Consider the following 25954-nt stretch of genomic DNA (forward strand, 5'->3'; position numbering starts at 1 on the left):
AGGGACGGGCGATATTGAAGGATTATGTTGCAACAGGTGTGTATATATATATATATATATATGTATATATGTATATATATATAATATGTATAATATGTATATGGTATATATGTACAATAATAAATTTGAGCTTGTTTGACTGTGTTTAAGTATTTTAGTGATAAAGGAAGGATGAATTACGCGGCACCAGTGTACCAGAATCTTCTCGCTCGTACCATACGCACAATTATTATTTTAATCTGAACAAACTATTATAAACGAAACGCAAAGAGAAGAGAGATCTCGCTTATTTTCTTCCTCTCTCTTTCTTTTTCTTTTTACATTCTAGTTACAGTAACGTATTTCTTAATCTAACAATGCTCCTCGATCGAAATAAAACGACTTATAAAAACAAAAAAGAAAAAGTAAAAAAAAACGTCGGATTGTACATCAGTATTTACACGAACGCGTAGGCGAGTACTTCACGTCTCCGTTAATAACGTTTACAATTTACAGATAAACCCCTGGACAATTTCAGTGTAAAACGATACTATTAAGATGTATCGGAATAACATTTTTCTAGAGACATGCGACTCGGTGTCGTGATCCACAAATTAAAAGAGATAAAAAGAAAGAAAAAAAACTTGGCATAATGTATACGTCACTAACGCCATAATAACAAATTAAGAGTTGAAATTAAATCTCGAATTCTCGTCGCATGCCAATCATAAAGATTATCTTCAAAGTTAGCTGTCTGCCATGCTCGTTGATAATTATCATTATTTTTCTCTGTCCTTTACAAGGTTTGCTATATATCTATAGCACAGTTTATATTTCCAGAATTAATTTGCATGATTATAATAGAAACATCTCCCTGACAGATGCAAGATAGAAAGAGAGCGAAAGAGAGAAAAAGAGAGGGACACGCTGAAAGGCCACCGTAAAATCGTCATCGTCATCGTCATCGCGATATGGATCAATCAACACCGGACAGTTTTTCTCTTCTTTTTTTTTACTTCGGCATGAAAAACTGCTGATGCGAATGCGAGTTCGGCGGCGGATGCAAATTAGGATGCGGCGGCCCGCTGCCTCTGGTACCGGTGGCGTAGAGCTGTTGCTGGAAGTTGTGAAACTGTTGAGCATAATTTGGATCGGACATACTTGGTCCACTGCCAAACGGATTGTTCTTAAAGTTGCCGGTCGCGCCACCCATGCTCGGCGGTAGTGGCTGAGTAGCTTCGGGCGGCGGTCCTAGTCCCATTGGGCTGGCCTTATTGCCAGACACACCGTACATGCCCGCCGGATTCGGCTGATTCGGCAGATTCTGCGACACCATGTCAGGCGGGAAGACTTTATCGGGATCCATGGAGCCGCCCGGGAAGACGCCGCCGCCTACCATGTGCTGCATCCGCATTAGATTCGACTGCGGTCGCATGTTGCCGACCGATGGTCTCATGGACGGGTGTATAGTGCCGGAAGTATTCATGGACTGACCGTCCATCCTAGGCGCGCCGCCCATGCCGGGGATCCCGGTGGTATTCATGCTGGACGGCATACCGCTATGCGGACCCCCCATATTGTTCGGTACACAACCGTTTGGGAAGTACTGTAGATTCATGGAAGGTGACCCACCCATCTTTGATTCCATATTGGATAACGGATTGGTGAATCGTTGAAGGAAATCTAGACTCGGTGGGCCACGTGGTGGCGCATGGCCGACATTCGGCCTGGCCGGCAAGTACTGTATGGTATTGGGCGCGTTAGGCTTTACCTGAACGCTCGCACCGTTATATGGACTCGGTCCGGCGATACCATGTGGTCCGGTCATCAGTCTCGGTGGAGGCGCATGGCCAGGATCGCCACCGGGATAAGCACCACCGCCTGGGCCGCCGGTACCCGAATGACCGCCCATCATTCCGTGACCACCCATCATTGAATGTCCTCCCATTTTACTGGGGATCCCGCTAGGACTGCCTGTGTGTGAAGTAGGGCTATAGCTCGTTGGTGGACCCGTGAGACCCATACACATCCCGCCAACCTCACCACCACCAGGCTCACCGCTGTTCGCGCCCATATGACAGCTCCCGTTCATTTCGCCGCCCATCTGCATCATGTGCATGCCGGCGGCGTGCGGATTGCCGAACGGCATCATGCCAGCAGCATTGCCAGAATGCATGGGCTCATTGCCTAAAGAGTTGCTAGCCGCCGTATTTGTGAGCTGCTGACTCATTTGCGCCAGAGACGTTATCGGATCAAAGTGATTCGTACTCATAGTGTTCAAGCCGCCGAGTCGACCGCCGACTATGTTGTTGGGATTAAGAGGCACGTTGTCAGATTGACTCACGTTTATGGACGGCCTGCCGCAAGCAAACGAGGCGCCACCACCAGGTCCGCCACCGCTCAACGACGGTACTACCGTTGTGTTACCAGAATTGTTCGGATTCACCACTGTAGGCTGTTGTTGTTGTGGCTGTTGCTGCTGCTGCTGTTGTTGCGATTGCGTTTGTTGTTGTTGCTGCTGGACGTCTTTCACGCATGGCGGCGATGTATCAGGTTTCATAGTAGGCGATGCCGGTACCGTTCGCGGAGGACCCATACTGTCGGGTATACTGGTGTTGTGGGGCGTTGGACTATTCTGTGCACTCGCACTAGACTTGTTGCCTTGTTTCGCGGGATCCACTGGAGTATGTGGCGCAGCGCTGCCCGGTGTATGCGGTGTGTGCGGTGTGTGAGGACTATGCAGAGAACCTGCAAAGCCTCGATTCATACTGTCCATCTGTACCGGACTCGCGCCTTCCGATCTAGTTGGGAACTGGTTGTTGTTATCTAGATTTCCCGCCATGATTCTGTTGGGCATTTCTGAAGAGCTGGCTGTGTTTCTGTTGCCAATAAAAAGAAAAGAGTTATATAATTATACGAGTTATATAATCGAAATTAAATATAATATAATTTTATATTAAAAAGTTACGTTATGCTCAAAAATTAATGAAAGAAGAGAAAAAAAATTGAAAGAAAAGATACTTACGTAGACGAATTGCCATCTTTTAGACTTGTATTAGGTTGTTTCTGAATAGTCAATTCTTGTCCTTCGAACGTGTTAAGATATTGAAGTTGAAGAGGGCTCGGCACTGGCATTAAATTTGCTTCTTTCACGGTCGCTGCATTAACGTTTCCGGTATGTTGCTGCTTCTGTTGAGCTAAGGATTGTAACGTTCGGCAAAACATACCATCCACTAAATCGAGAAAAGAATAAATCTAATTTAGAAACTATAAATGAAATTTACTAAAACATTAAACTTTATGTAAAGCAATGAATTTGTGCAAGCAAAAAAAAAAAAAAAAAGAAAAAAAAAGAAAGAAACATACCTTTCCTTTTTACAATTTGGCCCACTTACCATTTGGCTGTTGATTAGTAGAGAAATCAAGAGAAGAATCCTTTTGAGCAGTAGTACCGCTTGGACTAAGAGCGGCGATATGAGAATGAGAGACTGGTGTTCCTGGATTGCTATGGTTCAATCGTGTCGTCGAGACGGTTGCTGTGACAACTGGATTTGGAGAATCCTGACTCGTCGGACTTTGTCCCGGCAGATGACTAGTCCTTTGATTACCCAGCTGGAACTGTCTGTTACAATCTGCCGGCGAATTCAAAGCGGAACTCGCGCGTGGTGACGGTAGCGATAGATTGCTGGTTGGATTATTGGGCGACGACGGATTTGGACTTTGAATCGCGATTGGTACACTGGCGGATCGTGTTGTTTGATGATACGGAGGTGGTGGGCCTTGACTTCGCGGTACTCCACTGACCATGTTAGCACCGCGCAACGGTACCGTACCTGGATTACCAACCGTTGCCTGTAATAAAGAATATTTTTTGTTAGAAATATTTCATAATTTGCACATATATCGAATTGAAATTATTACGCAAAAAAAAAAAACGTACTTTATTCTTTCCATCGAGAAATTGATGCTGCAACTTATGCCAATCCATAGATGGAGAACATTGATTTGGTACGGAACCAACGGAAGGAACATTCGCGGTAGGACACGACGTTCCTTGCGTCGTATCCGCTAAAGCATTGCCAGATTGTTCATCCTTAAACAACATAAGCTGCATTTTTCGCAAAGTCGCTAGTTGAACTTCTCTGTGTTGCCTTTGTCTCGGTGTCAAATTTTCGTCTGGAACTTTGACACCTTGAAGCGATGGTTGTAAGCCACCTGGGCCTGGACTCGTTGTGCCACCTAATAAATTTGGACTGTGGCCCATGGTAGCGTTATTAGTGGGTTGAGGATTGGCTGCGAGATAAAAAAGAGCATATATATTGCATTAAATTTCACATTATTAATAAATTAATACGATCGACAATAAAAATTACCTGAATTACCAGGTGAATTCGGCACAAGACAAGGCACTACGTCTAGATTTCCATCATCGAGTGATGGCTCGGCATTACCGAGGGAATTTCCACCGTTTATGTTTCGCAAGTTGGGTTGTTCGTTCCAAAATTGTGGAGCATTTGGATCTAATGCTGGTAAATCCGGGGGTTGTTCAGTCGGGAAAGTATTATTCGCATTTCCCTGATGGCCTTTCTGTTTTATCATAGCAAGATTATTTAACCATTGAGCAGGATTTTGGCGAAAATGATTTACTTTATTTGGATGTTTCTAAAAGAATAAAAATGGTAAATATATATTAATGATAAATAATACATAGCGTACAAAAAAATGTATTATTAAAAATAATGTTTTATACAAGATATTTATATTGAAAACGAATCATAAATAAAAAATAAAGATGTGAAAAATGAGGATATAACAAAATTAATGGCGCATAATTACTAGTACTATTTCAATAAAAATTGTACAAAAGTTTTACAACTAAATGTACAATAATTTTGCAATAAATTACTTATGTATGTAATAGAGAACTTATAGAGAGCATTGTTAAAATAAATTCAATATCGCGTAATATACCTTCAATAATGTATCATATACCTCCAAAAACTTTTTAGTGGCTGGCTGTGCAAAATGATAAGCGATGATCGAATGATATTCGCCTCTCAATACTGCATCTGCGCCTGTATTTGCTAATTGTGTAGAAAATACAAAAATTTGGCTCTGCTGTTGCATATACTGAGCCTCGCCACTGCTTGCACTAGTTCCCATCTGTTTTCCCACAACATTACTAACAAGAGGTTGAATGCTCTCTGCTGCAATAATACATCCGTTATAATCTATGGCGAAGAAAGAGTAATTCGATTGATCTAACATGAGGTACACGAGCAAAAGGGAAAAAGCAAATATACATTAGCGCAAATATAGGGATTCGCAGACTATCAAACAGACAGAGATAAGTCAATGTTACCAGGTAACTCATCGGTGGGATTGTTAGGGTCTCCCTCTTGTTTAAGAGAACTCAGGATCGGCTGATTCCCATTGGTATTCTGATTCTCCACGGACATTGTACTTTCGCCGTTGGACGAATCGAGGCAAGGATCTCTCGAACAATCCGCTGTATCCTCCCCAGTCGTGTCGTCGTTATTACTACCTGTACCCTCGTCCTTATTCTTAACCGGATCGGCGTCAGAGTCATCCTTGGCAACCGTGGTAGGTGGACAACAGCTGGGCTCGTTGGGTTTCTTTTCCGTTTTCATGGTTGGAGCGTATCGCGTGCGCCAACGACCAAGCGTGTCAAACCTCGCTGTTGCTGTTGTCGTTGAGCAGTGGGAAAAGAAGAGGCATGGCCACTGGCACCAGTTGGCACTAGTTATCCGCGTCCGCGACGCGCTGGCTGCGCGCGGCCGAGCGAGAGGTTAACGTCGGCCGAGTGCACGGGAGTCAATTGCACCGGGAGTCGGGCGCGTTCACCAGACGACACCAACAAACTCTCTCGGGGTTCTAAACATCGCTCCGCGACCGCTCGTGACGAGGATAACGCGACGAATGGCCACGCACGACCGGGGGGGGGTGGCTGCGGTTTATCTCGCCGTTATTTATCCTCACCGTGACTGGAGGATGCTGCGAGGCTGTCGCACCACCTGGATGCGAGCGACTCGGCGACTCGGGTTCGCCAACCCGCTGCCGCGACGAACCGGCACTGGAAGCGGCGCCGAGGCGCGACGATGAATCCCGTGCGCACCGCGCGCAGAAACGAGTGTCCCGAGCGTATCACCCTCGCCTCCACGGTGAGCGCATAGCGCGCCTCTCCGGCTGCTGCTGTGTCGCGCGCGGCTGCTGCTGCTGCTGCGGCCTGCGGTGGCGGAGCAGCGGCGGTGCGCGGCGCGTTCACGTCGCGGGCCACGCACACGAACGCGGGCGATCTGTATTAACGGCGATGGGAACGCACGCTGCAACTGCACGACTCGAGTATCCACCTTGCCGTCGTACGCGCGAGCATTGTTCTCTCTATCCCGACTTTATTTGTCACTTCATGGTCGCTTTGATTATTTATTTCTTTTCTACGCAACGCTGCCAACTGTTGGGTTGAAAATTTTCAGACAACGTCGCTCGACGCGCGCCGCCAGACCGCTCCGACGGACGGACGGAGACGGGACGAGGCGCCCGACATTCCGCGGGAGAGAGACGGCGCTCGGCGCGCGCATGCGCCGTCAGCCGCGCGAGAGAAATCCACGCTCGCCCTCGCCGCCTCTCGTCGTCGTCATCGTCGTCGCCCGCAGGGTAACTATTTTCGTCTCTCTTTGGTTATATTTTCGCCTTCTCCGTCTTTCTCTCTCGATCGCGCGACGGCGTTCGATCTACCTCCTCGTCCGCGTCGCCGGATCCGTTCGTCGACGAGCATCGACGGACTCGCGTCGATCCGCGAGAGCTGCGGAATTTCAAAGGACCTCGCGGCCTCTCTCGACAACCCTTTAGATCTTATCTCGCGTTCGAATTTACTCCGCGAAATCTCATTTCGGATACATACGGAGGGAATCGAGCTCGGTACACCTACATTCTCCGAGTTCTTGGCGAGCGCGACAGATTCGTAGGTGTCGTCCGATTAGCAGCGGTATTTTTGAAATTCGAGGCATGAGGAAAGCGCAGAAATTTCCCGATAAATTGGCGATATCGGAAACGTATGCGCTACTATTATATAAACATATATAATATTGAGAAAATTTAATAAACAGTATAAATTCTATATTTGTTTACCAGGGCGATTGATGTGCAAACTAATAATTCAATGTTCTTACGCTAGACGGAAATATTGTTCCCACAAATGATGAATGAGAACTGAAGCTTTTAAATCCTTTTGTTAGTGAACTCAGCGACGGATTAACATTAGAGGCAAACCTAGGCATTTGCCTAGGGCGGCAAATTTGAGGGGGCGGCAAATTTTCAAAGACAGAAAATTTTCGCCGCCTCTGTCTGGGGTCGTGAAAATATTAAAAAATATATTATGTTTTCACCAGCTAATGCAGGGGTAACAGAAAATTGATACATATTTTGTACTTTTTTTTTTTTTTTTTGCTTTCCGGTTCTACATCTGACACTGCGACTATACCTTGGATTAGGGGCGGCAAAATGTACGCTGCCTAGGGGCGCCAAAATGTTTAATCCGTCGCTGAGTGAACTCCTGCAGTTTGAAAAGGTATTAAAAGGATATTATTTCTTGAAAGAGATTTGGGAGAAAGGAATTTTGGCGGGAAGGATTGTGATATGTGAATACAATGGTCAGCGGGTTTGTTGAACGTGATCTGATCGGAAACAAAGTCGAAGAGATCGTTAGGATTTCGAAAGTTGGGCATTTCTACACATAACTTATTTATGTTTATAATTCAAAAGAATTGGAAAAAATGTACATTTTAAGAATTTTTAAAAGGAAAAAAAATAATGTCTACAATATTGCTATTATTAAAACTATTATTAAGCTATTATTATCTGCAATTTTTTGTATTTGTCTTTCTCTTTATTAATTTACAATTTAATTTTTAATTTACAATATTAAATAGCTTATTTATATAGTCGAATTGTTATATTAAATGTATATAAAATATGTAAGTTTCAGAAAATCGATGATAAAACGGTTAATAACACATTTTCAATCGATTGAAAATACGGAAAGTTTGCTTGTGAAATTATAATTTTTATAAACATAAATAAATTCTTTTAATATGATTTTTGAAATTTGTTTTTTAATAAAAAATATTTTTTGCTCTTATATTTTTTCCTTTTCTATTGACGATTAAACATTGTATAACATGACCAATATCTTTACGAGTTTAGCTCATCTTTAGCTATACGACAAGATAAATTCCATGTCGTTCAAGATTCATGCGATAACCTAAAATTACCTAGATAAAGTAATGTATCATAGCAAAAACATTGCATGTTGACCTGATCAACGATAAAGACACAAAGTGTTGATATATCTAGCACAATCATATGAATATTGGATGGCATGTTTTGCATTAATTCAGACTTTATAGATTCTACAAGTTAAACGGCAAACGTATCGCACAGTTTCATTTCTGACATAAAAGGGTAAATATCGATAAATATATATACAAAAAGATATAAAAAAAAACAAGAGAACGTACACTTAACTTTTTTAATAACACTTTGTATTTGAAAGAGAGACATTGTGTGTTTGCATAACTCGCTCCTTAGAGAAGAAAGTTAATATAGAGTATTTAAATTTTCAATATCAACCAAAACTATGTGCTATTATTTAATTATAACCTGACTTGCATCGCAAAACATCACATTCAGTCTTGTCGTAAATTATAAAATTATATATTTATAATTATAATTATTTATAAAGCAGCAATTATAATTAATATACATTGCATTGACAGAAAAGGATACTTTTGAAAGATGACTCAGCTGGAACTGGATCCGCAATTTACACAGGGATTACGCCTTTTGCACTCCACTAACAAGGATTCCGCAGAACAGTTACGAGCTCTATTAGATGAGGCAATTAAACAAAAGTATGGACCATCCAAAATGCTCTCCAATGTGCTACATAAAAAGGTAGCGTATTTAATGAAAAATGATATATAAATTCTAGGAATTGATGTAATTTTTTTCATCTATTTCTCAGTACATGATGGAAGAACCAGTATTGAGTGATCATAGTAGCAGTAGCAGTAAGAAAAGCAAAAGTTCTAGTTCATCTAAGCATTCGAGTAAATCGAGCAAGAATAGTTCCCCTGTTAATCTGCCAGCACGTGACACACCACCGGACATCCTACAAACAGACGATAATCTCGCTCTGGAAATTCTAGAGGATGATCTGACATGTGTCATTTGTAAAGGAATGGATGTTGGAGCAAGAAATAGACTTGTAGAGTGTCAAGAGTGTCATTCTTTATATCATCAAGAATGCCACATTCCACATATCCTGGATTCGCAGATAGATGTACCCAAACAAGTATGGTACTGCTCTAACTGTTCAAAATCTCAGGTGTGTGTATTCACTCGCATTTACAATTTGTGCAAATTGTGAGATTGCTTGTCTACATTTTGTACACTTTGTAAACTTGTTTTATATATATTTAAGAAATTTATTTTTATTATTAATTACTCGAATTGATTACTAAATTCTTCAAATTTTAGGAAAATTTTTTAATAAAAGATAATATTTTACTTGTCATTGTCAATGTAATTATTTTCCTGTATTCATTATTACATTTTAGGTTTCAAAAGACAGAAGTTCGCCAAAAACTGTGATAGAAAGCAAATCCAAAGAACAGAAAAAACCCAGCTCGAGTAAGTACGAACGCACTCATCTATATCTAATATATTTAAAATATAATATATTCAATATAATATATTTAAAATATAAATTTTATTTTTTAACTAAACTGTCGATTAATTAATTCTTATAGACATTGGAGCTAAGGTGACACCAAATATTCATATTATAAGCGCAGATAAAAGACTGAAAGACATGATGAAAAAAGCCAAGCAGGATAAACGAAACACAGGTACTGCCACAAATTCAAAGAATTCTTCATCCAGTACATCTACATTATCCTCAGTTAAATCTTCTCAAGATAAATCATTATTATACAAGATAAAATCAGGGGTAGAATAAACTACTTACGAAAGAAATCGCTAAAAAAAAACAGAAACGGATTATATATATAAATAATATATGTTGTAAAAATAATTCGGAAGTTTTATTAATATTACTTTATAATTGATCTTATTAACCTGTGAAGAAAAAGGGGCGACGATTTTTATTATTATTTTTTATGAATATATATTTTACAAAGAGGGAAAGAGAGAGATTGTAAGAATCTCGGCCCCTTATGACACAAGTTTTGAATAGACGACACACCACTAGTATAGTATTTATATTGAAGTTTAATCGAATTACATTCAATCGATATTAGTACAATTGGGCCTTTGTGTAGTGTCTGAATTTCTTACTGCCTATAAATACAATTCCATATGATACAATTTATTAATAATTGTACAAACGTGCCATGTAAATTTGTTATCTTTATAAGCTTTCGCATTATTATTACAAAAATATTAAGTATGTAGAAAATAATGACATAATATTACTATAGCTAATAATTATTACACACGTAATATCGTTTGTAATACAAGTCTGCATTGATAGTTTTAAAATGTAAATATACAATAGATTATTTTTTAATACCTTTTTATTGATATATTTATAAAAAGAAAGCGATAAAATTATACAAACTTCACATATCTCAAGATTGCGTATTAATTGTACTGTTATATATATGTATAGCATATACAATTTCGTGACCGAAATTAGCTCTGCGCGTACCGAGTACGCTGATTTATAATTTATATCGCGTAATGCGACATAACATCGACGCTGGAATTGTCAATGTTTGTCAAAATGCACAAGTGAAAAACTATAACGCGCGCCAAGTATATACGTTCTACTGTATACAAGATGTACATATAAATTCCACGTATATTTCGCGAATGCGAAGGTGGTATTAAAGTCGCGAATTAATATAAGAATTCCAAATTAACACGACTTATATAACACACGCGACTCTGACGACTTTCGAATGGCGTGTATTCTTGAAAAGTTCACGTATATTTATAGTAACAATATTTAGATCTTAGCGCACCAGCGAGCTGTGATAATTTTACACGGGCTATGTAGCTGTATATCGCATGCCTGTTCAATTACAATAAATCTTTACCGACGAAATCAAAGGAGATTTTGAATATCTATTTGTGAAAAAGGGCTGGAAAATCAATATCATCTTCGCAGGTAAATAATGACTCAAATTAAAAACAAGTCCAATTGAACGCTCGTGGCTCTTCCTTCTTATGCTAACGATTATCAAGACGATGCACGTGATCCATCGTGTCTTAATCGTAAAGCTAATAATTAGATGTCTGTACAGCTGAGATTGCGGGTGGGCGAAATAACAAAGAGATAATACGATACGAATCGTTTATAATACCAATATATTTTTTGCGATTTTTTTTTAATGCAATTAGTCGTTTGTCCCTACGTCCCATTGAAAATTTGGCAAGAATCATTTCGTTTTTTCGAGTGTCGCTTAAGGTCTACTCGTGCGGGGGATAGGGGGAGGAATTGGGTCGAAGTACTATATACAATGGAGAGGGGCAGGGTGCGGGGAAGAGAGCTATTCACGAGGGTTGCAATTGCACGTACACATACATACACATACACGCACATACACAAATGGATATAGACACGATACGCACTCGCAATAAGTGTATTGTACGCGTCTTAATGAATAGAGAACACGCTTTCTCCAAGGTACATTTAATGGCGATCAAAATTGGTCAATATAATGTCGTGTCAATATAATTGTATATAAATGTTACTTCTTTTTTCCATGATTCTTTACAATGTATATTGTTGCCAGAAAGATATATTTCCGGAAACGCCAACGAAACGAAGACTGTATTGGTATAGCTCAATTATCGATCGTCAATTATTGTTCTCAGCAATTATGTATTACTGGAAATGATTGCCGGATAAAATTTAATCCGCGTACCTATGGAAATAGCGGCGATCGGAAATATAAAAGAGAAATATTTAAATGAGAAAAATTATAGGGATTATCCCTCTCTCCCCCCGCCCTTCTTCTCTTCTCGAAGCACTTAACAAGAAGTAATCTTAACTCGAGACACGATGTTGAGATTTATCTCTATAAACTACGAAGCATGACACACTAATCACCTCACGAAAATCATCTCTCTCTCTCTCTCTCTCTCAGTCCATTGCGTTATAATCACATACGTTGAATGCAGAATTGACAAGCTTTTCAGATTGGATGGAGTCGACTTTCGACTGTACAATTTGCTCGGAAAACTCTGCTGCGTATATTCCGGATATCGTAAACATTTTAAACACACTCACGCGCGGTCTCTTTAATCGTCATCTCGATAAAAAATTCAGCGGACGTTTATAGAAACTGCGTTTCTCAATATTTTATTGATACTAATCATACCGCTTCTCTCTCGACTTAGCGGTATAACATGCACACTTTATTTGTTCATTTTCTTCTACCTTATTCGCGTTTCTAACATGTACGAAAATTGCTAACACAGTTTCTAACAAAAATATAGATGAAAATTGAGAATGTAAATATGGTGTACTGTCAAAATATGAAAAAATGAATACAAAATATCTTTTCAAATTGATTTTTTCCGATTTAACGCGGCAGAATCGCAAGCATTTGTACGTTCGTAAAGTATAGCGAGATTATATATGGATTCTATTGGATCAAACTCGAACGTTGCTCGACATATTTTACATATCGCACGAATATCTTTCAAATTAAATTTCATGAAAAAAAAAAAAAAAAAAACATTTTGCGCTTGTCAGGAGGCCCACTGGCATCTGATATAACGACGTGTATAAGTGTGTGTGTGTGTGTGTGTGTGTTTGGTGTGTGAACATTTGTAAATACGAATATGTGCGCACGTGTATTCCCATGTACGTCAATCTGCACAGCATAATATTACTCAAACGTAAAGAAACGTCCGTATTCTCACCACATACAATTAAACAAATTGCACTAGATATCAACATACAAGCTCTCGTAAACGCAAATGCATTCAACGACAAATCTGCGCTGCGATTAGAAGATACGAGATGAAGTTAAATAGTTGTACAGCTTTAGAATAGTCGTTTGTTGGTTCTCCTCAGTTTCCTTTATGAGGAAATGTACAAGGAATTAACGCGTTACAGAACAGACTGTTACAATACAGTGGCTCGGTGATAGTCTTGTTTCTTAAATGCAAAATCACGGCAGTGATAAACGAAAAATCAAAAGTGCAATATATATATGTGTGTACATATACAAATACTCTATTCCTTCCCTCGTTAAGGGAACAGAGGACGTTTGTAGGGCGTGTAGCGACGGCAATTTTTTATCGTTGTGTATTTTTCTCCAAAATAACGTTAACGGCAGTGCTTACAGTCGATTAAGTCATTTGTAATATACTCGCAATCATTGGTGACACATTGCAGCTGCTACATTTTGAGTTAACGCGCTTCTCTCTCTGTTTATATATATATTATATATACATATACATATATATATATATGTATGTATACATATATAATATATATAATTCTTAATTACAAATTTTTAACAAATAAGAATGGCGACTTACATTGTTAAAGTGTGCTAATAGAAATTAAAAGATCAGAGATGATACTTTCAATGCAGGGACGAACAAGTGCAAACCCGTTACACTTTATCCCATTTATACAATTTTTAATCATATATATATATATATATATATATATATATATATATGTTTATATATAAATGTACTTTCGTTATCCTGTGTTCGCACGGATTTCGATACCGGTTCGAAATTCTAGTTAGCTTAATTGTATGAATGTTCCAATTTGCATATATTAAATTTCAATGGAAATATAATCGTTTTGTGAATAAAATGTATACATGTATATATGTGTATGTGTATACATATATATATATATATATATATATATATATATATATATATATATAAGTAGGTATTATATATCTGTGATTGGTTTTGAGTTCGCGGACGAAAACATGGCACCTCTGCGAACTTTAAACTATATATATATAAAAAATACATACGAAACGTTGCACAATAATCAGTATGAAAATTCAGTTCAAAATCAAATCTCCGATCTCATCCGGGGAAGACTGTATCAAGCGGTATTAAATTTATTCACTACATGTGAATCTAAAATGAAAGAATATCATCCTTTCTTATAAATGGAATTTAAATAAATCTAATTAATAATGTCACACGATTTGCCATTACATTCGAAGAATAGATACTTGAACTAAATCACGTTTTATTTTCAAAAGAAAAAAAACTCGTGGGAATAAATTTCTTACCGCATCGAAACAGATGGCACGCATACCGAGAGACGCATACTTGCATAAAAAACAAATAGACGTATACAGACATATAATATTCATACAATTCGATACAAAGAGATACGTGATAAAATATAAAAACTTACAGATTGACGTACATACGCGATCGAGTTACAATTTATTTTTCGTGTAATATATAAATAAATACGATATACATATAATAGAGAGATACATAGGTTGCTGATGATTGCGAATGACGGGGGAGCCTGAGGACCTAGAGTATATAATTGAAATTACACGACGGCATTATTAAGTACAAGAGTATGAGCATGTCCCCAGCCTCCCTGGACCTACATCGATGACTCGTCGATCGAGGCTTGTTGCGCCTCGATTGAACGAGCTTATATTGGCTGAACGGATCGACAATTTGTGGAAAAACTTGGCAGTGTGTGCGTGACCAATGTAATAATCGTCCGTTGACGTTACGCAATATCGAGATTCGTAAAAAAAAGGAAATAAAGGTAAAAAAAAAAAATAAATGCGAATTAAAAAATTCTGCCAGTCTTATATATTAACTAAAAATAAGCAAGTTACGATTATTCAAAGAACACTGTGTTTGTAGGGGCATGTCGTTGTGCCATGACGAGTGTCTGCAATTCATACGACTATTACTACAATTGGGCATAAATTTTGACCAAATACAAAACTCTTTCTACAACATGATCAAATTAGTTCGTAATATTTTCGGCAATCTAAAAAGAGATCCGTTTCGTTTTGCATCTGTCATTCGTTATTTCTAACAATATAGCAATAATTAATGGGCAGCATTAATATTTATATATATGTATATATATAGACAATAATGAAAAAATAATAATAATAATGTATAACCGATGATAATAACATAATAATGTAATAATATAATAATACATACAATGAAGAGATTAATTTATTAGATAAATGCTTCACAAAATGATCTTTCTAAAATATAATATTAGCATTTTACCGTGTTCGGCACAGTATTATATTTTAGAAAGATTTATGTGGCGTACGGAGAAAGAGAAGCAAACGAGATAAAAATAAGAGAAAAAGATTTGTTTGACGTACACGATATACGTGGATAGGCCTAGAGTAGACTGAGCTGCTCTTATATAACTTTTAACTTTAAATTTTTTTTAACGCGCATTACTTTAAAATCGCCTTAATTTAATATTATCTGTTACTCTGTCTCTGTGAATTATAAGGGTGTGCGTAACCCTTTCAATTTATAATACATATAGTCCCTCTCTAACTAGCTCACTACAATCCGTGGAGGTGTGTCGCGCACGATTCTTTGCTTTATATATATATTTTATGTGTATATATATATAACATATTAATAATTATGTATATCATAATGAAGATATAATAGGCATAGCCACTCGTGCTCGGATCACAGACTACTCGCTGCCGTACGTTGCTTCCGTACAGACAGTCTGGTGGACACTATGGCTTTTTCTCACTTACCATTAGACATGTTACTTTTACTTTATGTGTTCCGTATTTGCGTACACACGTATAGATATCAGATCGACTGTAAAATTTACACTTTAAATTTCTTCTAAGAAAGTATTTGCACCGATCCACGTCTCAGATCCTCAAAAGAGTCCCGACAGGAGGAAAACGCCGAGACCGATGTTATAAACATATAACAACATCGTGAAAAATAAAGTAAACGTTAAGGCTCCGGAGTACTCACCGCACGTCAACTATGAGTTGACGGTGGCGACATAGGTTGAGAGTGAATTATAAAGGCCGCAGCGCACACTTTTGCATAAGCGCATAATCATAAGCGCATAACCATAAGGAAATTGATTGGTCCCCAAGTATATGCATAAGAAAATGAACCAATTAATTTTCTTATGCTTATGGTTATACGCTTATGCAAAAGTGTATGCTGCGGTCTTAAGGCGTGAAAAATGGCCTCGTAAGCGAGAAATGACAGCCCAATTTACGTTGCGTCCCATTTCATAATTATTTGCTTTGTGCTAGTGTTGTGGTGTGCAATGTATTAAGGAAACTTGTAAAAATGAACGGATACTAAGCTGTATAAGTGAATAAGCTGTATAAGTGAATAAACTTTAGAAAGTAACATTTTCCTCTCCTTTCGACAGCTGTCAAATCGCGTGTTTTTTTCGCATTTTCAAGGCTTCATTTCGGACTCAATTTACGGCTATTTATAAATTGTGAAAGGAAAGGATTAGTATCCGTCCATTTTTACAGGTGTGCTGAAGAGATTGGTAGTCTTATTTCATTCAAATATGTTTTTATTTAGAGTCAGATGTCAGTCTAAGTCTATTCTATATCAGGCAATATAAATCTGGGTGTCCTTTCTCGCTTATGACTTCACGAATTGAAGATGGCCGCGGTGACTACTCCAGAGCCTTAAAAATAATTTAATTACTTAGAACTAAATTATCTCTCACTACGATAACAACAATCGTCCGCGAAAAGGTTAATTCTACGAATTGAGATTCGAATTCGATAAGAGATATTCATATAAATATTACCTTACTTAATGAGAGATTCATATATAAATACTACCTTACTCGATTTCTAGAGAGAGATTCACAATAGGCATCTATCCAACATCGTAATTGAAGGATCAGAGGCGCGTACATATTGCCGTACCAATATCCATACATGTTTACAAGCGTATTTCGGTATGGCCAACACGTAAAGACGGTAAAATACAACCACGAGGACTGTGTCTCTAATCCCGTGACCTATCGCCTGACTAGCCCTAACGAAATCGCGTGTATCTCTTTTTACGGCATTGTTATTCACATGGTGTGTTGTATTTGTGTAATATTTGTACATATGTAACGAGGTGTATCTGATGCATGAAGTGGAGGCACTAGTCAGTGTTTCTGGAGAGGTTGACGGGTCCTGGGATGGAAGTGAGGAGGGTATGTCAGCAGGCACTGGTCTCTTCTCCCTCGAGCGTGTACGCTACATTTTCTAGTCTATGAGCTAGGTGTAGTTTACGACAGCCCGCATCTGTCTCCAAGGCCTCTAGGATCTGGAATGAATTAGCGAAACAATGGTATTAGCAAACTTTGTCGCTAACCTTCGTATGTCGAAAAATTGACAAGAAAAAATCAAGTTACTTACTTGTTCATAATACTTGCTGACATAGATGTAGAGCTCTTTCAGTGCCGCGATCACATCAAACTCGTTGGCGTGAGATGCGCTCAATTGCTGCATGGCACTAGACATCTCCTGGTCGGTGATCTGCGGCAATCTCTGCACATCTGTGTAAAATCGACCCACTTTCTCACGATAGTGCGGTATGTCCTTGGCGAAGAGCAGCTTGTTAGACGGCGAGTCTTTGCCCAGTCTGTGTTCCGTCATCGAGCACGAATCCATGAACGTCTGCGCGATCACGGAGAGACTCGAGTCCACTGTTGTGGACTTGTTGATATCGAACATAAAGTCCGGATTCTTAATGAAATTTACCCAGAATCGGAGTGGCAGGCTGTTCGATTTCCACGCGTGCGGCACCTCTGGATCGATAATGCCGTGCTGTTTGGCTGCTTCGTCGAGGAGATCGAATAACCACTTGACCGCGCTTGGCAGCGCCTCGTTGGCGGTCAGTATGGTGTTTAGAAAATCATCGACAAACTTTTGTACAGTGCCCTTGGTCGAGAGTAATCGCGTGAGAAATATCTCCGGGATCGCCTTGTGCGTTCTCTCGGGATGATGATGCTTGCTGCTACTGTTAAAGCCTAAGCCGGGAGGATAATGCACGTCCTCGATAGGCCTCACCAGATGGTACAGCCGCTGGTTACCGCCATGACCGCTCTCAACGTCACCGTTTGCCGTTATAATGGGCGGCGAATGTTGAGAGTCAAAATATAGACCGCTCATAGGATGATTGTACATCACGGGACTGATTAGCCCGTGATTGGGTGTGGATGGAAGATGCGTGGACGAACAGTGATTCGAGTGTCGATGTAGATGGTGCGACGGCGGGTGATGCGGGTGATTCGACGGTTGCTGTTGCGGGTGATAATGCGAAGGCTTACAATTTTGGCAGGGTGGTTTGCACGCTACCAAGAAACCGTCGTTCTGCCGGGGGATCAGTGACATTACAGCTGACTCTTTGACGCCGTAATGCGCTAATGTATTTATCTTCTTCCACTCGCCGCAGCACTTGGTCGTGAGATCCTCATCCTGAAGGGTCAAGTGACCACCACGACCGTGCCGCCACTCTAAATCAACATCATGTACGGACGGCCTCAGCGAAAACGGAGTATTCTTATACAGAGCGTCGAGGATCTTGGATTTTACCTGGCTTATGGTATCGCAATCCAGGACCTTGCACTGTATCTTCTCATCGAGATCGTCCTGTACTACGTGCAACGTGACGATCGTATGCTCAATCTGCTCGCGCAAAAGTCTCTCCTCCGAGAGGGAGTATCTTGCGTCGTGTGTAATTACATCCACCGGTCCCTTCTCAATCTGATGCTTGATTGCCTTGAAAAGCAAAAATAAGGAAGAGCCAGCGTAGTCCTTCAAATAGTTATACATGCAAAGCGCCATCCAATTTGTCAACATTTTTTCTACTACAGATTCCGTTCGTCTTAGCATAAGTTGCGGATGCTTCGTGTTCACCGCTTTGTCAATCAATCTCAATAATAGATTCATCAGGATATCTGTGGCGTATTCCATCTTTCCCATTAAGACTACCATGAGCAAGGAGGCGACATTTACTTTATCCCTGATATTAAAGTCCTTTTGTGCTTCCAAAGTTTCTATAAACGTCAACACAAAATATTTATTGTTGACGAGTTGTTCAAACTGTATCATTGCTGCATCATAATTAGTACGCGAGACATTGCTGCGAGAGCGCGGATCATTTAATATAGGATGATCTATCACTCCAGGGAAGAACACTTTCATGATGTAGTTTTTATGATCAAGAGTAGGTATGCCTGACGATTCGAGATCCGCAGTCAAGTCCGTCATGTCCGTCTGCAATTCTGCGAATGCTTGCTTGCATTCCATCCGGACATTGCTTTCGAGCGTGTCCATTTGTATCTGTATACGCTTATATTCGCGCTCTGCTTGAGTACTCTTACGACGATAAATGACCAACACCAATATAAACAGAAAGATGAGACCGAAAGTACCGGCGGCGATGCTGGCGATCGCTTCTGGAGGTATCGTATATGATTTGATGACTTCATAGCGTAGATAACCAATGGGGAAACGTAAACTACGACCGACTCGTACCACTACCAACGGCAACCCACTTTCGGTTTTGATGCCGAGTTCGTCCGTATCGGCGGGTTGTTGATCCGGTGGAGTACAAACTAATTGCGTGAGAGCGAGCGACGTCACATTACACGGCATGGTGCCAACGGTGACATTCACGTCAGATTCGTCGCTGGCATAGTTGAGATTCTCGCCCTCAATCACCAATGTGTCGCCCTTGTATAATTTAACATTCCGTGGGAATGGGAAAAATTTCGGATCTTCGACGTAAAACAACCGATTACGAAGATTCTGAAAGTGCTTTTCCAAGTCTCTCACACTTTCTACATTATCCATGATGAAGGCGATTTTGAGAGACAAGTGGGACTCCTTCAGTCTTGATGATTGCGGCGACGAAGTGCCTTGAACATTGGCAACCGCTGAACGTTCGTTACGTCGGATTGAGGTGAATCTCTTGGTAATACTCGGACTCGGACACTCCATTTGCGTAGGATTGAGGACGGTGCAAACGGTTCTATTTATTGGCAACGGCTCGTTGTCAAAGTAAACTTCCATTTCAGGTTTCTGAATAGTATCCAAATTCGTTCCGTGAACGGTGATCATACGGCCGCCCGAAACAAAGCTTCTCAAGGGTTTAATCTCCATTATGGTCGGATCATGAGTGTAATTATACGGATTGTCCACGAGAGTGCGATTTGCACCATCGATATTCAACGTCAATTTATGAATTCGCCTGACGCGGCCCGATTTACTAGTCACGCAAGTCAGTCTCGTGCTGCTCGCTTGAGTCGCGTTTACCTGACATGGCAGCTCATCAAGGTACGCAGATATCGCGCTGCCAATATTTAGATACTTACCGGTGATAGCCAACTGCGTACCGCCGCTCTGTGGTCCGACTGACGGATATACGCCTGTCAGGCGTATGTCTTTATAATTGAATAGCACTGCGCTTTCCGTGAAACCGGCGTCATTTCCAACCATAACAGACGCCGCGTCTGTGGCTTCGTGCCGACCGGTGCGGCAGACGATGCGCACCGATACCTCGTAATCTACCAAAGTGCATGGAGTTTTACCGATGTGTATCTTACCCTCCACGTCGCTCTCCTTCAACCCAAGATTGCTGCCCTCTATAGTCACCAGCGTTCCACCTTCGACCGGACCGCTTAACGGCTTGATCATATCTATCCGAGGCTTCGGACACTCAGCAAACGGCGACTGCAGACACGAGTGCCGATACACGCAGCTATTCCCGCACCAAGTGCACTCGAATCGAGCGTCCCGCGTCACGCACAGGGAACAGTCCGCGTGTTCGCGATGCGAGCCGAGCACCTCGCATTTGTACAAAATTATCGTAGTCTTGTCCACATGGTGATTTGTGTTCCAGACAACTGTCACTTCGGCCTCATATTCGCCGGTGACCGCTTCGTATGAATATACTGTCTTGTCACACACGATGAGACGGCTACTGTCCACGCGAGCTTGTACCTTCAGATTGGCACCCTCGATACTGACGATACATTGGAATCCGCTATGGCCTACCTGCGGATGTGGCAGATTTTCTACTTCGAGCACTATTTCCTTGGGCACGCTGTTCGGCAGCCTCAATCGTTCTTTGCGTTCTACGAATCTCGGACAGTGCCGTGCGCCTTGCGGAGCAAGGTTGATTTGATTTTGCTGAAAAAAAGAGAAGGATATCTATTATAGTACAAGATAAATTTATGCAAAAAACATAGATATAACTAAATTAAACGCAACTTACATTTTCTCCCGATATAATGCCCTGACAGCTAGTATTATGAGTGCATTTGTTATCATAGACGCACCAACTGCATGCCCATTGTGACTTTACACACTCGGTACACACGGTATGTCTCGAGCAATCGAAAAACGCAAAGTTACGCGAAACGAAATCTTTATTCGTCTCGCTCGATCGCACGGACAGCGGTACGAGCGCATGATCGGTGCCCTCGGGAATACTGGGTCTCTCCATGACGGGTGGGGTTGGACAAGACAATCCGAAACCAGTCATCAGCGCATCTATTGGCTCGGCGTTACCAAAAACGCACTTGTAATTAGCGCCCGTTGGTAATTCCGGCAAAGTTCTGATTGTTAATTGTACCGTGGTCATCTGATTAATAGGCATACGATCGGGTAACACCTGCTCGAAATCGATGCATTGTTGACCTGTACCCAAGGATAACCATCGTGGACTGCTGTGACTCGCTTTCTGACAATCTCCCCTTATGGTACACCTATAGCAATGATCAACGAGGTACTTGAATTATTATCGGTATAAATAATGTGTGATACAATTTTATATATATAATTTCTTTTACCTCGAGAAATAAGATTATATATAATTTTATAGTTTTATAGTTTTATGTACAAATTTAATCTATTACCTCTTCTCCAAAGAGCACCAGCCGCAATAAGGATCTTTTGCATCAAGGCAACTGCTGCAATTAGTGTAACCACTACAGTGTTCCACTTTAACCTTTGATACTTTCGAAGTGGACAACACATATATATAATCGCCATCAGGTGAAATCAATGTATCTGGCAATAGTTTTTGTCCCTTATCGATTGTAACACTTTCATAAACGAATGCTTCGGTTCCAGACAGCAAAACCTTCTTAAGAACGCCATCGTTTGTACCGAAAAATGCTACAGTGTGGCTTTCGGTATTGGCGATGGTTATCGAAGAGATAAATGTATCAGGAAAATGCAAGATGGCTTGGCCCGTAATTGGTGATACGCCCGAAATTTTCAGTCCAACTTCGCAAAAGTTAAGAATGTTTCCTGTGGTCTGCAAAGAGAGCAAAACGATCGATATAAAAAAATGACAAATTGTATGAGATGTTTATCCGTTTAATTATTCATTTACTTACACCAGCAGTAGGACATTTTCCGTCTTGTATAGGACCGCTAACGTAACCCATATTTCGATACTTGATGCTACCATTAAAACACATGTGAATATTTTCGTTGAACTTGGTTTCGATATCTTGCAGGCTGTATATGCAAACTGCCGAACGTGATAAAGCTTCGTTCGTGATGCCTCTACTGGGCGAAAATACGGTAACGAACACCGGATCGCCCACGGAAATGCCGAGTTGCATAGCCAGATCGCTGCCCGCTGCAGCGACTTTTGCATCCTGAATCAAGTTGTAATAATGCTGTTTTCCATCCCCCAAATCGACTGTACATTGTAGGGTTACTTCTGTGTAACTATCGTAATTCGGATCGCTTATACAACTTCGCGCTAATCTGGAAATGTATCCCAGTTCCTCTTGTTCGGGCAAATACGATTGTTTCTGCACCAGAACAAAATACGCGTAATCGCTCGCGTTGAAACCATACACATATTTCACGAGAAAGTGATCCCGATACTTGACATCGATATACACAATTGATTGTTTATTGAATGTATACTCTGCAAACTCCAGCTTGTCGAGATTTCTACTAGAGATGGCAGGTACATCGTGACGATAATCTCCTTTATTAGTAAACGTCGTTCCCACATAGAGAATGTTCGTTTGCCCCCATGAATTATACTTTTCGGGCCCGATGAAAGCGTACGTGGATGAATTTTCGTCATTAGCGGCCACGCTGAGGGGGATAAACTCTGGCTTGACAGATATGTTGGCTATTTTGTATTTTTCACAAGCACCTTGAAGAAGAGAGCCACAGGCGATTAATGTCTGCGACTCGAGATCGGCAATTAGTAGCTTGTTCACATTATCCATTAGAGAGGGAGTTATGTCTCTTGCCGTGCAACCTGTTGGATGACACTGAGGATTATCCATTCTCGGGCCTGAAAAATGAAAGAGAAATCAATAATTATTTCGTTATTTGTGTTACAATGTTGTATTCCAAAATGTGAAAGAAAATAACTGACCTGTTGAGACATGCTCTTCCAATTTGAGATTCGAATCAAGTTGAAAGAGTCTGTTGACTGCACCCACATAGAGTCTTCCCATGGAAGGATCTATGGTGAGATGGTTAAATCTCAAAGCTCCCTCTCTAGTTGCATTGGCTTCCAAGGGGAAATGTCCATATCGCTGTCCATTCTCCGCTGGAAACTGTGCCAATATATGCGGTGATTTATTATCCTGCATCAGTGGGACAGTGCTAGCAGGAGTATCTATCGCCGCAGTCGCCAGTATCACTAGGAACCATGTGGCAATGGACATGGATGAAAAGGATGATCGATAAACGAACAGCAGCGGAGGTGTCACAATGAACGATTTGGGAAATGACTGGGTAAGTCCCAGGAATCTCATGGTGTGTATGCGACAACTGACAAAGCACATGCGCACACGTTACACGTGTGCGTCAGTGCGTATGCAGGTCTAAGGTAGGAAATGTAAAAGGTATGGTATTGGGATGCGTGTCCTGCTATGCTGGTAGCGAGCCAGTGTTAACGCAGTACTACCAGCTGTGCTTAAATCTAGGCACCGACATGTCGATCATTGTCTGGTACTCCTGAAACACAACAGATAAATTACATTATATGTGTCAGTTAATTATTTAAAATATTAAAGCTCGTATATTCATTTATTTTACAATTATTATTCTTCAACATGCATTTTTAATTTTATTACATTGGATTTTATTATTTTCAAAATATATTTCAACATCTATATTTGATTTTATTATGTTCAAAATATATTGCAGTATCTAATTTTTTTTTTGCCAACTTTTGCAGTAAACTAATAATATATAGCAAAGCTGCATTTTTCAAAATAACCTTAAAAAAATGCACAACAGCGACTTTAATAGTCTAGAGTGCAATATTGAAAAAAAGATTATCACTCGCGACGAAACACTGTGAAACAATTAAATCCGAAATAAAATGTCATGCGTTCGTCGTGTAAACGAGCTTCCATTTCTCGCCGTTGTACTCGTCGGCTGTCAAGGAGCGTAAATAGGCAGCTCATCGAACTTTTTTTTTTTTTTTTTTTTTTTTAAATATATTTAATGTGCCTTCAACCAGTTTAGTCCAATTATTTAGGCACTCGGATCACTTTTCCCCTTTCAACACACTCGTTTTGTTTTGTCTACTTTTTCTTCAGTTATTTCGTTAAATGATACTCTCATCTCGAGCTAACAATGAAAAAGCACACGCGACGAGTGGTGAGAGGAAAATGGGAGGAGAAGCGAGGGGAGGGGAGGAATGAGGGGAGACAGATGGCTTCGCGAATTTCGGGCAATACCGTAACACGCCCCGTCCTTCATTAGCGTGACCAGCGTACGTAGCTGCACTTGACAGCTAAAGGCCACTGTCTTCGCACAAAGAGGCAAGGATTACCATCCCCGTTCCACCACCCTCCTCCTCCTCCGCCGCCATCACCTCCCCCCTCTCCCGTTCTCCTCATCTCGTTCTCACCGCGATCACGTCGCGATACCAAAACACGACCTGGCCGCGACGGTTGCGGGGGATCCGCGAGGATCCCGCGAGGGAGCGGAAAGGAAGACTCGTCGATTCCGCGAGGCGAGAGACGCGGAATCCGCGTGTACAGCGCGGCCTGTCGCGCGAGCAACAATCAACGGGCGAGACGCCAGGGTCGCCACCGTACCTCGGCTCGCGGCCGAGTTTGCTGGCGAATTTACCTTGCTCGTGGATGTGCACGCACGCTACGAGGCTCGTGCAACGATGCGACGTTCGCTACGGCACATCGCGGATATGCGACATGCCCGCGCAGAGGAGGCTCGCTCCCGGTTCTCGTACAGAGGCCACTGGTCGCCACCACGAACGGGCTGTCGCTGCCGCCGTGGCCACCGCACTCGCACAACGCACACCCGCGCCGTCCCGGGGACTGTCACCGGACGATGATCCGCGACGATGATCGCGTAACGTCTCGATATCATACGTCGACGCCGCGCGAGCGCCGAGCGGCCGTCCGTGTCACCTCACAACACAACACTGCAAACGGCGGAGTCGGGATCGGCCGCCATTAAAATTCGACCGACACGGGGGCTCTGCTCTCTGCTCTCATCTGCTCCGCACGAGTTTTAGAGTCGTCGGGGAGGGGGAGGGGACGGGGACGTGGCTACGGCATGCGCCGCTCTTCCCTTCTCCCCTTCTCTCACCCTCTTACCGACTGGTCTCTTCTTCCCCGAGAACACGTATCGATGCCTCTCTTTCTCTTCTTTACTCATTCATCTCTCTTTCGCCGTATACATGTATACGCAGGAAGTCCTGAAACTTCCTCCCTCTCGCAAAGTTAGCGTCTAAGAATTATATTTCTGTTTATCCTTTTTTCAAAATATTTATTTCTAAATTAAATATAGCGAGGTATACACGTACCGAGTTCTCCAAATTATAACTCGTTAAAGTAAAATTCAAAAAGTTATTTGGTAGAAATAGGTTTCTCCTTCCTTTTCCACGCGCATTTCTAAAGCTG

General features: G+C 41.1%; 3 protein-coding genes across 9 annotated transcripts; 1 reads left to right on the forward strand and 2 right to left on the reverse strand.

Moving 5' to 3' along the window:
* Nucleotides 1-2: 2 nt before the first annotated feature.
* On the reverse strand, nt 3-6234 carry LOC105251240 (protein BCL9 homolog). Of its 2 annotated transcripts, none has more exons than XM_025407089.1 (7): nt 5342-6234; nt 4972-5186; nt 4353-4641; nt 3920-4272; nt 3375-3831; nt 3005-3212; nt 3-2858 (listed from the first exon to the last, which is right to left on the reverse strand). In XM_025407089.1, exons 1-7 carry the CDS (start codon nt 5628-5630, stop codon nt 992-994), a joined length of 3678 nt encoding a protein of 1225 aa, XP_025262874.1. In that variant the 5' UTR covers nt 5631-6234; the 3' UTR covers nt 3-991. The 2 variants fall into 2 exon arrangements, with proteins under 2 accessions (XP_025262874.1, XP_019883065.2); XM_020027506.2 differs by having other exon boundaries at nt 4951-5186.
* Nucleotides 6235-6559: 325 nt separating this feature from the next.
* LOC105251242 (integrator complex subunit 12) lies at nt 6560-14805 on the forward strand. Of its 5 annotated transcripts, XM_025407090.1 has the most exons (7): nt 6669-7052; nt 7132-7233; nt 7544-7567; nt 8775-8952; nt 9023-9385; nt 9618-9690; nt 9810-10137. In XM_025407090.1, the coding sequence occupies exons 4-7, from the start codon at nt 8794-8796 to the stop codon at nt 10016-10018; spliced, it is 804 nt and encodes a 267-aa protein (XP_025262875.1). In that variant the 5' UTR covers nt 6669-7052; nt 7132-7233; nt 7544-7567; nt 8775-8793; the 3' UTR covers nt 10019-10137. The 5 variants fall into 5 exon arrangements, 4 of the variants coding, with proteins under 4 accessions (XP_025262876.1, XP_025262875.1, XP_011256177.1 ...); XM_011257875.3 differs by having other exon boundaries at nt 7132-7567; XR_003122534.1 differs by lacking the exons at nt 6669-7052; nt 7132-7233; nt 7544-7567 and adding exons at nt 8177-8460; nt 14525-14805 and having other exon boundaries at nt 9810-11191.
* Nucleotides 12523-25700, reverse strand: LOC105251243 (plexin-B). 2 transcript variants are annotated; one of them, XM_011257877.3, is made up of 7 exons: nt 25161-25700; nt 23446-24032; nt 22436-23361; nt 21950-22353; nt 21307-21799; nt 17442-21221; nt 12523-17349 (listed from the first exon to the last, which is right to left on the reverse strand). In XM_011257877.3, exons 2-7 carry the CDS (start codon nt 23858-23860, stop codon nt 17242-17244), a joined length of 6126 nt encoding a protein of 2041 aa, XP_011256179.1. In that variant the 5' UTR covers nt 23861-24032; nt 25161-25700; the 3' UTR covers nt 12523-17241. The 2 variants fall into 2 exon arrangements, with proteins under 2 accessions (XP_011256179.1, XP_011256181.1); XM_011257879.2 differs by having other exon boundaries at nt 24298-25700.
* Nucleotides 25701-25954: the final 254 nt, after the last annotated feature.

The sequence above is a fragment of the Camponotus floridanus genome, unplaced genomic scaffold (assembly GCF_003227725.1).
Source record: "Camponotus floridanus strain SB8 unplaced genomic scaffold, Cflo_v7.5 scaffold16, whole genome shotgun sequence".
Lineage (NCBI taxonomy): Eukaryota > Metazoa > Arthropoda > Insecta > Hymenoptera > Formicidae > Camponotus > Camponotus floridanus.